This window comes from Octopus sinensis, linkage group LG3 (genome assembly GCF_006345805.1).
Source record: "Octopus sinensis linkage group LG3, ASM634580v1, whole genome shotgun sequence".
NCBI lineage: Eukaryota > Metazoa > Mollusca > Cephalopoda > Octopoda > Octopodidae > Octopus > Octopus sinensis.
In genome coordinates, this window is record NC_042999.1 from 141,903,761 (window position 1) to 141,919,049 (window position 15,289).

Here is a 15,289-nt window from a genome sequence, read left to right on the forward strand (position 1 = left end):
GAATTGTGAATGAAAAGAGTTGAAGCAAAATTTATGCATCACTTGCTCATGGAAGATCAAAAGCAGTCATGACTGAATGCATGTCATGAACTGAAAGAACAGTTGGAAGTTGATCTGGACCTTTTTATGAAGATCATCACTGGTGACAAAAGCTGGTGCTATGGCTACAACCCAGAAACGAAGCAGCAATCCAGTCAATGAAAGCATCAAGTGAAGTCCAGTGTCAAAACAATGCTGATTTGTTTCATCGACGTCAATAAATTCATGTTTGTGAATGTATATGCATCCTTATATTTATGTATATATATGAGCAGGCTTTGGACTAGTGCCTTCTGATATAACCTTGGGCTAACCAAAGCCTTGTGAGTGAATTTGATTGATGGAAACTGAAAGAAGCTTGTCATGTACTTATATGTATATATATGTGTGTATTTGTGAATCCTTGTCTTGACATTGGATTAAAGTTATAAGCAAGCATCACTGTCATACAAGCAGTGCCATTTGCTTCCAATCTTTTATGAAAACATGTCCAGCATTGGTAAAATATTACCTTGTTTAGAAACAGGTGAATGTTAGTGACAGGTAGGTCTCTACCTATTGAAAATCTGCCTTGATAAATTCCATCTGACCCATACAAATATGGAAAAATGGAAGTTTAAATTGATAGTAGTAGCAGCTGTTGCCTGATGGATGTGTGTATGTGTGTGTATTAAGTTTATTTTAAAATTTGTGACCTAATTTCCTGCATACAGAAAATGCTGTTTTAAACTGAAACTATATATTTTTATTTTAAAACTTCTTTGTACACAAATTTTTTTGTTTCTTTTCATACTATGAATATATCCAAACCTAAAAAAAAACCTTTCTGATACCCTAGATAAGCAACATATATTTCACCATGTAAGGACACTGACTTTTGTTAAATCAGTGCAATTTTTTTAAAATGTTAGTCTTTGTAATTTATTTATAGTTATTACCATTGTTATTTAATTGGATACCATTTTCTTATTTCTGTAAATGCAAACTTGTCACCTCCAGAAGAAAGGTCAACTATTGGAATAAACATATAATTCTTGGGCCAAGAACACTTTCTTTTTGTTTGATAACTTTCATTCTAATTTTCTGAATAACTAAATAAGTGCCATTACACATCATATTTACTTGGCCAAGTAGTGTATTGCTCAATGACTGCAGCCTTATTTTTTAGCTTTAATAGCTGCATGATACATTAACCCATTAGCATTTAATCCAGCTGTATCTGGCTCAAATATTCTTCCTATTTTATGTTCAAACTGGCTCGATCCAGCCTCTCACACCTACAAAGCATTTGTCATTCTAAACATAAACAGTAAACTTGCTGAAATCTGAAAGCTACAAGATAATGCATGATTAATTCAAAATAATGTGAATAAATAAGCATTATATATAACAGAATAATCCAAATGCTCAATAATTAGAAATATTTAAATATTCTTGTGTAAATTCAAAAAGTTCATAATGATCTCAACATTTATTATAACTGAACAATATTGTTTTATATCCTCGAAACTAATTTCATATTGATTAAATCAACATTATTTGAAGCTAAAATCACAGTTTTTGTAAAACATGGTTTGTTTCATAGTTTACAGAATCATTTGGGGGATATAACTTTCGCAAGCCAGGAGGAGGTCAAAACTGACATTTCAGAGTTCTTCACTTTGGAAACAAAAGAGTTTTACATTGATCAGATTAAAAAGCTTGTAAATAGATGGAAGGAAGTCATAGATAATCAGGGAAAGTACATTGATGATTAAATTTCAATTAAATATAACATGTGATCACTAGTTTTCTTTATTCAAAATTCGGACTGAACTTATGAGATGACCTGATATTGAGATTATTGTTATTAATGGTAAAGTAGCAGGAGTAGTAATAGTTAAATGTTTGTTTGTATATTTCTAGCTCAACTGTGTTAAAAAGAAGTATTAATAATAATCTCCTTCTCCTGCACTTCCTTCAGGTTGGGTAACCATGTATTTCCTTCGTGGTAGTGCACCTGTTTCTATCTTCATTCCTGATCTCTCTCTCTCTCTCTCTCTCTCTCTCTCTTCAGCTAGGTAACCTTGTACTTCCTCTACAGCAAGACACCTATAATCTTTCATCATCCAACACAAAATCACCTCCTACAATGCTTCTTTCCCTCTTAAATTTTTTTTTTACTTTTTCTTGCAAGTACTTGGTGACTCTGTCAGTGCATGTGCCACTTAAAAGCACCCAGTCCACACTAAAGTGGTTGGTGTTTGGGAGGGTGTCCAGCTATAAAAAACCTTGCCAAAACTGACCTCACCTGTGCTTGTGCCATGTAAAAGCACTAAGTTCACTCTGCTGAGGGAAAAATCCTGCCAAAACAGTCACAGAAGTCTGGTACAGGCTTCTGCCTGGCCAGCTCTCGTGAAACCATCCCACCTATGCTAGCATGGAAGGTGGACGTTAAACGATGAAGAAGAAGAGTTATGGTGAATTCCGACATGGGATTAGCAACAATGAGGCTTTCTGGTACTTTTTTGTCTTCCCTACTTGAAGATGTATCAGGATTCAACAACTTGCTGTCCACTTGGAAAATGGTCAGGTTTACTTCACTCAAATAACTGCTGTACAGCAAGCACTAAGTCTAAGGGACAGTACACTTATAGATTTAAGCTCTGCAAGTTTGATAGCTTTGAAAAACATTGCTGTACCATCAGCGACAACATGCAATGAAGACAAAAAAATTAAGGTGCCCTTGTTAAGAGCCAACTGACATAATTTTTTTATTGCACCATTGGAAGGGAGTATACTATAAACAATGAATGCATTGTTCAAAAACCCTTCTCTTTAAAGTGTGAGGTTCAAGTTCATTTCAAGATTGATGAAAAGTACCAGGCAAAATTTAGATCATCCACAGAGAAACATGTTTATATTTAGATCACTGGAGAATGGTCACAATGGAATGCAACATAAAAGTTTCTGTATTTCAACCAGCCTAGGGTTCCTTTCACCATCCTGTTAGAACATTATGAACCAGTCAATCTGCTTCAGCTTTGGCTCAAGTATCATGATGACTTTGTCAAAGATTTCAAGCATCAAGCTCAACAGATGCACCTCGGTATGAAAACAGAATGAAATCTATCATGTAGATTTCATTGACAAGCTCAAAGGCATAAATGGTCAAAGATTTCAAAAATATGATCTCCCTTGACCTAACTACACTGAAGGAAAAAGTCTAGCTACAGGAATTTTAAGACACTTCATATAATGTGAACAGTGTGTGTAAATAATAGTGAACACAAACTCACTGTGGAGTAGAGGGCAGTCTACTATGGTATTAGGGTTTAGCAATAAGAAACTAAATTTGTTTCCTTTAATGTTATGGTTGCATTGGAAAGATATTCCAGAGCAGTCTATTGTTTGCCAAGTCCCAAAAGGAACAAAAGCTAATGAAATCTGCATGTCTGTGGCATACTCATCATCATCCTTCAACCAACCTATGCTTGGTCGGAACTCCATTGACAATCCCTCTCCATACTACATCCTGCATTGCTGTGTTCAGATCTTTAATACCTAGCCTTGAGTCCCAAAATATAGTATCTGGAAATGTTAGTTTCCAGAGGAATGCCAAAGGAGCAGGGATGAGATAACCTCTTTCTCTGCTCGATGACAGTGGCCATCAAATTGTAGCCATTTCTGCTTTGGCTTGAGGGATATTGGTATCAGATTTCCATAGATGTTACTAAGTGTTGAGTGTGATCTCCAACTGGTGTTCTGTATCTTTCTGAGCAGGTTGGTGTATGTTCCATATAGTTTGCATACTAATTCAGTGAGTAGGTTGTTTATTTGATCAAACAACTGGATGCTCATATTTTGTTCTCAACAGTGGAGTCCATCATAGATATAAATCATTTCATCATCATTTTGATGTCCACTATTCCTTGCTTGTATGGCTCAGACAGAGTCTATTGAGGTAGATTTTCTATGGCTGCATGCCTTTCCTGTTACCTAACCTCACCTGTTTTCAAATAAATATTTTTCTATGGCCAAAATATTTTCACAGGACATTGGAAATGACAGTGACATTCATTTATAACTATGTAAAAAGAGGAAACATAATTACATGCACACATGCCCACATGCGCAGGTGAATTCACACCCACACCCAAGGATCTTCTTTCAGTTTCCTTCTACTAAATCCACTCACAAGGCTTTGGTCAGCCCAGGGCTATAGCAGAAGATACTTGCCCAAGGTACCATAGAACAGGACTGAACCTGAAACTATGTGGGTGCGATGCAAACTTCTTAACCACAGTCATGCTTGCACCTATATTTCTATGTATATGTTTATACTTTTCAATTACAAATAAATTAGTGACTGCACATGTATGTATATGTATTATATTGCATTGTTTATCATATGCATTTTGCCTTACATGAGTAAGTTTGATTTGCCTGTGTACTTGCATTGAATGTTTATATTTGTGCTGCTGTTGCTACTATTACTATACTAAGAAGGAATAAGTATTAAAAAATACTGTTTGGGAGACCTTTTAATGAAATGTTAAGTTCTCAAGTGAACCAACAGGAGTGCCTGATTATCTATTGCTGATGTTGGTGGATAGGGCGGAACATCAATTCATAAGCAATTATGATATGCTCTCCCAATTCAATGACTCAAAGTATTTATTCCTTGTCTAACCTTTACTGATCTATGTTTTACAGCGGTACAGTATTATGTGACACTTCAGATACATCCAACAGTTTGTGAGGGAGAGAGAAAGTCAGAGAGAGAGAGAGAGACTCCAAGTCACATAACTTCACTACTCACTACCAGCATTGTCTAACTAACTAGGTCATTTAAATAAACTTACTACTTGCAGTGGTTATACATATATATATATATATATATATATATATATATATATATATATACACACACACACACATATATATATGTATATATGTACAAAGATTAAGGATTCTGTTTAATGAAATTATGATTTTTTTTCTTACTGCGAAAGTTTCTGTGACCCAAGATTGACGAAGAATCTTTGGTTTAGCATCCATAACATAATTACATCCCTAGAGTTCTGGCACAGAAACTCTTTCACATTGCAACTAAGCTATGTTTATACAGGCTGAATTTAATTTCATTTAGCACAAAGAGAGACTATGTGAAAGGCATGAATTGGGTGATATGCAGTAAATGCAGACGATCTACTGGAAATGAAAAAGAATTTAGTTTCTTAACGTCTATCTAGATAAGCATATAAATTAAATTGGTGACAGGTTCAGTGAAACTGGTTTTAGAAGGCAGCTAGGCATCAATAATATTGATTAAGCCTTTCGATATCAACCCACCCAAAACCACCTCTGGCTCTGTGGTACAAATGTCTTGTTTTCAAAAGTTCTGAATTAAAATCTTCCACCAAACCTTAGCCACAATTGATGTTCCTAACACTAGCTCAATGATAACTAAGTTATTTTACTAAATTATTTGTTATATTTAAAATTAATTGAAAGAAACACAGAGCATCTCAACAGAAATATGGTACCAAAAGGGTTAACGTTTGAAGGAACCCTAACCCTAATTTTACTGGTTAAGACTCTTTAGACTCTGAGACTAACTTTAAACTTTTTAGTTTTCATAAGATGTTTTGAGCAGGATTTGAACATATAATATCTAAATTATTGATACATAGAAAAAGATTAGTTATTGATCTTTTTTGGATTATTTAAGGGCAAAGAGTATGTTTGGTGTAAAAAATTATATTTGTGTGTGCAGTGAGGTATACAGCATGCTGTGTGAATGGAACAGACATGGCTGGGTGGCCAAGAAGTTCGCTTCCTAACCTCAGGGTTTCAGGTTCAGTCTCACTGCATGAGTGCTTCAACAAGTTTCTTCTACTACAGCCTCAGATTTTGTTGAGGTACATTTTCAACAAATTATATATATATGAGGTCATCCCATAAGTTCTGTCCGATTTTACCTTTTTTAAAACTGAATGAAATTTAATAGTATTTTAGAATGTCTAATGGAATTAAAAAGTATTTTTATGCATTTGTGTACATTTAAACTAATTAAATATTATTTTACAGAATAATAGAATTAAAATTTCTTTGATTAAAATCCTTTCTAACATGGAAGTATCCGAAGGCACATAATGCTTTATGAGTACAAAAAAGGAAACTCTGCAGCTGAAGTGAGACAGAACATACACTCAGTTTATGGGAAAGAATGCTTGAATGAAAGAACTTGCAGAAGATGGTTTGCAAAATTCAGAAGTGGAGATTTCAGCCTTGAAGATGAAGATTGAACAGGATGTCCAGTTGAGTTTGATGATAACTCCTTGAGGCATTACTTGAAGAAAATCCTACATTATCAGTCGAAGAATTGGCAATAAAGCTTAGTTCAAACCATACAACTGTTCATCGTCATCTTCAACAACTTGGAAAATGGGTGCCTCATGAATTGTCTGAAAGCAACCGCAAATCCCAAGTTGACATCTGCTCTTCTCTCCATTCTCGCGAATTCATTTCACCCTTTTTAGATAGACTTTTGACTGGTAACAAAAAATGGATCTTCTATTGAAATGTTAAACGTAAACAGTGGCTTGGTAAAAGGGAAAAAGCTCAACCACAACCAAGAAGGGGACTTCATGGAAAAAAGGTTCTTCTCTCTGTCTGGTGGTATTGCAAAGGAGTAATTCACTTTGAATTGTTACCACCTAATGCAACAATCAATGCTCAAATCTACTGTCAACAATTAGAATGTTTGAACCAAGCTTTGAAGAAAAAAAAACCCCGCTTTAGTGAATCGAAAAGGAGTGATGTTTCATCAGGACAATGCGCGATCCCACACTGCAAAGATCACATCACAGAAGATCAAAGAGCTTGGTTAGGAAAAAATTCCTTATCTACCTTATTCTCCCGACCTTGCTCCTTCAGACTACCATTTGTTTTGTAGTTTACAGAATCATTTGGGGGCATAACTTTCGCATGCTAGGAGGAGGTCAAAACTGACATTTCAGAGTTCTTCACTTTAAAACCAAAAGAGTTTTACATTGATGGGATTAAAAAGCTTGTTAATAGATGGAAGGAACTCATAAATAATCAGGGAAAGTACATTGATGATTAAATTTCAATTAGATATAACATGTGATCACTAGTTTTCTTATTCAAAATTCGGACAGAACTTATAGGATGACCTGATATATAGATAGGTAGACAGACAGACAGAGACAGCCAGTTTATGGACGCGAAACTCTGGCTAACCCCAGCCATATCTCATCATCATCATTTAACATTGTCGTCCCTACATAATCCTTCCCCTATGTTCAGTAGCCATGGAAACATGTAAGGGTTGGAAATAGGAAGGGCATCTGGCTGTAGAAAATTTGCCTCAACAAATTCTGCTTGATGCATGCATGTTAAATGATGATGTTAAATGACGATGATGATGATGATGAACAACAGCAACAACTAAGAGGAAGTACTATACAGTGTGTGGAAAAACTCCCTTTTGTACCCCACCATAAAATCTATTTTTTTAAATGTTGGAAAATTGATTTCCTACCATGTTTTATAATAATAATAATAATGAGAAAGTCATAAAAATTAAGAACTTAATTTCTGTATTATGTATATTCATTTTGCCTAACATTATGGCCTAAATTGCCTAACTCTATGGAATTTACTTAGCCTAGAGACATGAATATACATAATATAGAAATGAAGTTTTTTTAATAGAAATTCTGAATTTTTATGACTTTCTCATCATTATTGTTGTAAGACATGGTAGAAAATCGATTTTCCACCATGTGTAATATTAGAAAAAATTTTATGGTAGGGGTACAAAAGGAAGTCTCTCCCAGTGTATAATGTTTCTTGGAGCTTCTCTGAGTGATGTATTTCATACAGGAGCAACATTTGGTAAGTCATCTGTCTGAAATAGTACTTGACATTAACCAGTAAATTTACCAGTAACTTATTTGGATTCTAGTCACTCTCTTATATTATTGTGAAAAGTCGCTTTGTTATTGTTTTAGGCTGGGACTGACAGAATAATTCTGAGGTGCTCTGAGTTACTTTGGAATTTTTTTTGTATTTGTTTTCCTTCCTCATTTTAGAAGTAAAACTTTTTATCATGCCCACTACCGTTTTATGTAATTCAAATTAAATTTTTACTTCCCAGTTTTAGTTCTACTTTACATTTTCTCATTTCAGTCAGACGTCCTAGTTTCCATCATTAATGTAACATTAGCCAACACCAGTAGTTGTAGTAGTAGTGGTGGTAGTAGTAGTAGTAGTTGTTGCAACAGCAGTAGTAAAGATGATAATGTTCTATATTATGCAGATAACTGTTAGTTTTAAGGTGAAAGAGGAAGTAAGTTGTAAACAGTAAAATGAAACAGTTCAATGTGAAATTAAAAAAGAAAAAATTGTTGCAGAAACAATTTGCATGGCACCAGCCACAGGAATAGCAATTATTTCCACTGTAGCACAAAGCCTCAGATTTGTGGAGAAAATGAACTGAGATTTTGTGATATTCCATTCATGTTTTTTCCCACTGACATCAGAGACACAGCTGAAGAGAGGGGGTTACGTCTGGAAAGTTCATAGATCAAATAAATATGACTTAGCACATTACCAGTATTTATAGGGAAAGATTATAGTCATTTCAGCTGAATACATTATATTACTGGTACTTCAGTAATTGAGACTGAAAAGGTAATATTTACTCTGGTGGAATTTCAAGTTTGGAAGATAGTGAGGACAGACAATAAACTGAAGCAATATTAACAAATTCATTTTTGCTTAGGCAGGAGCATAATTTTATATTGGAGGAATTATATTTGGCTAAATTGAAAATTAATGTATTACAAGTTTTTATATTATTGTTATGGAAAGATGAAAGGCAAAGTTTATGGACAGCTTTGTTGCTTTATTATGTTATTTTCACTGTTGTAGTAGTAATAAAAGTTGTAATTTCTTACACTGCTGTGGAACCTTAGACATGTAAAATTAAGTATCTGGCCTACAGTAGAATATAAAATCATGACTCGGAACTTAGGATCAATTTCCTTATCCACTTGTTTGTTTACCTCTCAGTAGTAACAATGATTTCTTATTGCGTGCATCTGTAATCAATAATGTCACCGGATATTTGTGGCTCACATAGAATTCCAATGGGTGATCTGTTTCATTGAAGTGAACTAGTGATTGGTCTAAAATTATCCACTGTATTCCTCTTGTAATCTTTTATCCATGAGACAGTCCATCCAATCCTAGTAATTTGCCCTTCATACTGCTGTCCAGTATCTTCCATATTTCATCTCTTCACCTCACTTCACTTCTACTGAAAATTGTAGTAAACTGTCATGGTAAGCTCTAAAGACCTCTGATTCCAGTTCACTTAACACTATTAAAGATAAACAGCACAGCAAGGAGCTACTGAAAAATCTCACATGCTTGGAATTGAACACCACATATTCCCTGAAAATGTTAACCAAAGTAAAAGTTGCCAGATATTAAGTGTTTAAAGTGATCGATATAGTGGCTGTGTAGTAAGTAGCTTGCTTACGAACCACATAGTTCCGGGTTCAGTCCCACTGCATGGCACCTTGGGCAAGTGTCTTCTACTAGGGCCGACCAAAGCCTTTTGAGTAGATTTGGTAGACGGAAACTGAAAGAAGCCCATCGTATATATGTGTGTGTATATATATATATATATACCTGGCTTTTGTTGATATGGAGAAAGCCTTCGACAGGGTCCCCCGATCCCTCATCTGGTGGTCAATGAGGAAACTAGGGATAGATGAATGGTTAGTGAAAGCTGTACAAGCCATGTACAGAGACGCTGCTAGTAAGGTGAGGGTTGGCACCGAGTACAGTGAAGAATTCAGGGTAGAGGTTGGGGTCCACCAAGGCTCAGTCCTCAGTCCCCTCCTATTTATCATAGTCCTCCAGGCAATAACGGAGGAATTCAAGACAGGATGCCCCTGGGAGCTCCTCTATGCTGATGACCTTGCTCTAATTGCTGAGTCTCTATCAGAACTAGAGGAGAAGTTTCAGGTATGGAAACAAGGTTTAGAATCGAAGGGCCTTAGAATCAACCTAGCCAAAACCAAAGTCCTAATAAGTAGGAAGGTAGACCAATCACAAACGCCTTCAGGTAGATGGCCCTGCTCGATCTGTAGAAAAGGTGTAGGTAGAAACTCTATAAGATGCACCAAGTGTAAGCTATGGACACATAAGAGGTGCAGCAATGTCAAAGGAAGGCTAACTAGGAAGATGGTTTTTGTATGTGGCAGATGCTCAGGAACAATTAACACTGAAGATGCTCTGAGACCAACTTCCGTCACTTTCCAGGGAGAAAAGCTAGAAGTAGTTGATAGTTTCCGTTACCTAGGTGACCAAGTCAGTAGCGGGGGCGGGTGCGCTGAGAGTATAACTGCTAGAGTAAGAATAGCCTGGGCAAAGTTTAGAGAGCTCTTACCCCTGCTGGTGACAAAAGGCCTCTCGCTCAAAGTAAAAGGCAGACTGTATGATGCATGTGTACGTACAGCCATGCTACATGGTAGTGAAACTTGGGCTGTGACTGCTGAGGATTTGCGTAAGCTCGCAAGAAATGAAGCTAGTATGCTCCGATGGATGTGTAACGTCAGTGTTCATAATCGACAGAGTGTAAGTACCTTGAGAGAAAAGTTGAACCTAAGAAGTATCAGTTGTTGTGTGCAAGAGAGACGTATGCGCTGGTATGGTCATGTGATGAGAATGGCTGAAGATAGTTGTGTGCGAAAGTGCCACACCCTGGCAGTTGAGGGGACCTGTGGAAGAGGTAGACCCAGGAAAACCTGGGTCGAGGCGGTGAAGCACGACCTTCGAACTTTAGGTCTCACCAAGGAAATGACCAGTGACCGAGACCTTTGGAGGTATGCTGTGCGTGAGAAAACCCGGCAAGACCAGTGAGAACAGTCAAAATCAAGATCAAACCAAATTGAGGTCGATCAACATCAGGGCCCCCGTGCAGGTGACACGTAAAAGTACCATCCGTTCGTAGCCGTTCGCCAGCCCTGTCTGGCCCCCGTGTAGGTGGCACGTAAAAGCACCATCCGTTCGTGTTCGTTGCCAGCCTGGCCTGGCCCCCGTGCCGGTGACACGTAAATGTACCATCCGTTTGTGGCCATTTGCCAGCTCTGTCTGGCCCCCGTGCCGGTGACACGTAAAAGCACCATCCGTTCGTGGCCGTTTGCCAGCCCTGTCTGGCCCCCATGTCGGTGACATGTAAAAGCACCATCCGTTCGTGTCCGTTGCCAGCCTCGCCTAGCCCCCGTGCCGGTGACACGTAAAAGCACCATCCGTTCGTGGCCGTTTGCCAGCCCTGTCTGGCCCCCATGTCGGTGGCATGTAAAAGCACCATCCGTTCGTGCCCGTTGCCAGCCTCGCCTGGCCCCCGTGCCGGTGACACGTAAAAGCACCATCCGTTTCGTGGCCGTTTGCCAGCTCTGTCTGGCCCCGTGTTGGTGGCACGTAAAAGCACCATCCGTTCGTGTCCGTTGCCAGCCTCGCCTGGCCCCGTGCCGGTGACACGTAAAAGCACCATCCGTTCGTGGCCGTTTGCCAGCTCTGTCTGGCACCTGTGCAGGTGGCAGGTAAAAAGCACCCACTACACTCACGGAGTGGTTGGCGTTAGGAAGGGCATCCAGCCGTAGAAACACTGCCAGATCTGACTGGGCCTGATGAAGCCTTCCAGCTTCACAGACCCCAGTTGAACCGTCCAACCCATGCTAGCATGGAGAACGGACGTTAAATGATGATGATGATGATGATGATGATATACAAATTAGTAAATAAATGGCACAACTAAGTACCGATATTTACTGGAAATAGCGAACGTAAAAATACGACGCTAATGTGTAGCTTCACCGCGTATGTATTAGCAAAAATGCGTGTGTGCAACAAAATAGAGAAAAAAAACCGTCTTTATATATATATATAAAGTAAGATAGGGGTTATGGGTGTAACCCACTATGGGATATCATTTATCCAATATACTGTTGGTAAAGTACCCAAATTCTTAATACATAAATGTTTTTAATTGCAATGCAATTAAGTCATTTATTGCATTAAATGCGTGAAGGTAAAGAAATATTTTTACCGTAAATTTATAATACAAATAAGAAAATGGAGAAACAAATTTGGTTTGTTCATCAACTTAACATTATAATATCTGTAAGTTGATGAACAAACCAAATTTGTTTCTCCATTTTCTTATTTGTATTATATATATATATATATATATATATATTATATATATATATATATATATATATATATATATATATATATATATATATATATATATATATATATATATATGTGTGTGTGTGTGTATATGTTTGTCCCTCCAACATCACTTGACAACCGATGCTGGTGTGTTTACGTCCTGTAACTTAGCAGTTCAGCAAAAGAGACCGATAGAATAAGTACTAGGCTTACAAAGAATAAGTCCTGGGGTCGATTTGCTTGACTAAAGGCGGTGCTCCAGCATGGCCACAGTCAAATGACTGAAACAAGTAAAAGAGAGTATTAAATGACAATCATATAAATCTCTGTATTATAATAATGAAAATGGCTTTTTAATATTTATCTATTGAGAAATTTAAGAGGTTGCTTTGACGCAATTTGAAGAGAAATTTGTGAGCCACAAAAATGTTACATTACACCTCTTGTCATTTGAGATATCTGAAACACTGTATCTCCATTTCATTTGATCTGCTATTTATGAATTCTATTGTAATGAAAGTTAAGTCTAGTAGTATTTGAATCTATAACTTCAGATTTTGGGTTCCTTTGCCAACATACAGTTGCAAGATAAATCAAGGGAAATAATCATTACAATACTAAGTTAAACATTAGAGGGAATTCCAATAGTAGGTGTGGGAATTAAAAATTTGTTGCAGCACAATTCTTTAGTCATTGAAAATATATAGAAAAGCAGAAATCAAGGTTAACAATTATGAAATAAGAACAAGAATTTTAGAATCCATGTTTTACTTTGAAAAGATGAACAAGAAATAAAAAGGGAAAAAGTAGAAAGAGAGAAAGCATTTACTTTTAGTCTTATCTCCCTTCTCTCCATGAATAATTAGTCTATACTTAAATCTTTAGAGTACATTGAGTCAGTAATTAACTTTAGATTTAGCAGCATTAAACAGATGAGAGAAATCTCCCAGTGAATTCCATGGTAAATAATGGTCCCAGAAGTTCTGACGACTATTTTCAACTGCTAGGTGAAGTAAAGATGTAGAATGATATACTCTAATTAGATACATAATAGAACGTTTGAAGTGAACTGAGCTCATAATCCTACACCATACCTTGGGTGTTTCAGCACTATTTCCTTATAACTGTCTCTAAAAAAAGTAAGTAAATAATATATTACTTATATGACTCATTCAACTGAAACCAAAAAGGCAGTTCAGTAAAGGATCCATCTTATGGCATCATCATCATTTAACATCCACTTTCCATGCTGGCATGGGTTGGACAGTTTGACAGGAGCTGGCTAGGCAGAAGACTGCACCATGCTTTGCTGTCTTTTAGCATGGTTTTTATAGTTGGATGCCCTTCTTAACACCAACCACTCTGCAGAGTGGACTGAGTGCTTTTTACATGGCACCAGCACAGGCGAGATCAGTTTTGGCATGGTTTTTTTTACAGCTAGATGCCCTTCCAAATGCCAACCACTTTATAGTGAGGACTAGATGCTTTTTACATGGCACCAGCACTGACAGGGCCACCAAATAACTTGCAAGATAAAGATCCTTTGAGAAGAGATGTAGCTTTGGAAGTGACCCTTGTGCCTGATGATGAGAGGTTAGAGTGACAGTGAGACAGAAACAGGTGTCTTGCTGTAGAGGAGATACATGGTTACCCAGTCAGTAGATGAAACTTGACATTTAAAAAGGATATTTTAAATTTGCTGTTAATAGCAGATTCTGCCAAATCCTACTCAAAACTTAAATATGATAGTCATACAAATGACATCTATCATCTGAAACACCTTAACCATTTCCTTACCAAACTTTTGTTTGTAGTTATATTATTATCCCTCTTTGCACCAATTTTGGTGGTAAAAGAAGCCTATTTACTTATTAGAGTTCCTTCTATTCTATTTTACAGGAAAATCTGCTACTCTATATGAAACGGCAAACCCCGATTGGGCTCCAACTCTTCGACTTGGTCGTGATCGTGCAAAGGATTTCCAAGCTGGTTCAGTCCGAGGTAAGACAAAACGCAAAAGAAAATTGGATTCCAGCTCTGATGATACACTGTTTGCTCTGTCTGTTTGCAATTCTGAATTGCAACAAAGATGTCAATCCCTCACAAATGTTGGATCTGAATCTTACCGAAAAGCAGTTCACAAATTTCTTGAAACAAAAGAAGTTATGGATTTATTAATGCTACCAGATGAAGTTTTTTCAAGTCAACCTCCTTGTGAGCCAATTCGGGGAGAAATTTACCTCATGAAAATAGATCCTTCACAGGAATCCAGTGACTGGACTAAAGATGGCTACTCTTGGTTAAGTTTAGGATCGAATGATTTAATCTTGAATCAGAGCCCTGCTCTGCGTCAAAGTACTTTTCGAATGTTAGTTAATGAGATTGAAACTTGTCTGCTAAAACATGTTTATCGTTCTTTTAATAATAACCAAAAAGTTGTCATTCATTATGTTACTGATGAAAGACTTAGTAACAGTAAGTCTTATCCACATTCTATGGACATCACTGGAACTTCATCAGTACCACAAACCCATTTAGGAATTACTCAGTATTACCACCAGCTAGTGGAAGATTGTAATGTTGACAGTCAGAAATCATCTGAGGCTCTCTGGGAGATGGCCCCCACCAACAAGGAGAAATCTGTAAGTTAATGATACTTTTTCTTTCTTTTTTTTTTACCGATATTAGATCATATTACCTTATATTCTGGATTTTTATGTTAAGCTCTACATTCAGCCTGCTATACCAAGGTTTATTGAAGATCATTATTTTATTACTCTAATATCTACTTTTTTTCCATACTGGTATGCATTCAATAAGTCTCTAGTATTCCTCATCACCATTTTTGTCTTTATCCTGCATCATTTTATCTGTGAAGTTCATTAACTTTCTCATACCTGGCCTCACTACTTCTTTCTGTTTTCTTCGATCTGCTCATCACACATCTTCCACTATCTGTTGCTTTGCCGTAGTCAGTACCGCTTGTGGT

At 36.9% G+C, this 15,289-nt stretch overlaps 1 protein-coding gene across 1 annotated transcript in view; it reads left to right on the forward strand.

Annotated features, from left to right (window-relative positions):
• The window catches only part of LOC115209549, a 39,987-nt gene that overhangs the window by 6,931 nt on the left and 17,767 nt on the right, over nt 1–15,289 (forward strand). The window contains exon 2 of the mRNA XM_029777983.2: nt 14,200–14,942. Coding sequence (XP_029633843.1) covers nt 14,200–14,942 — 743 coding nt within the window. The remainder of the gene's footprint in view (nt 1–14,199; nt 14,943–15,289) is intronic.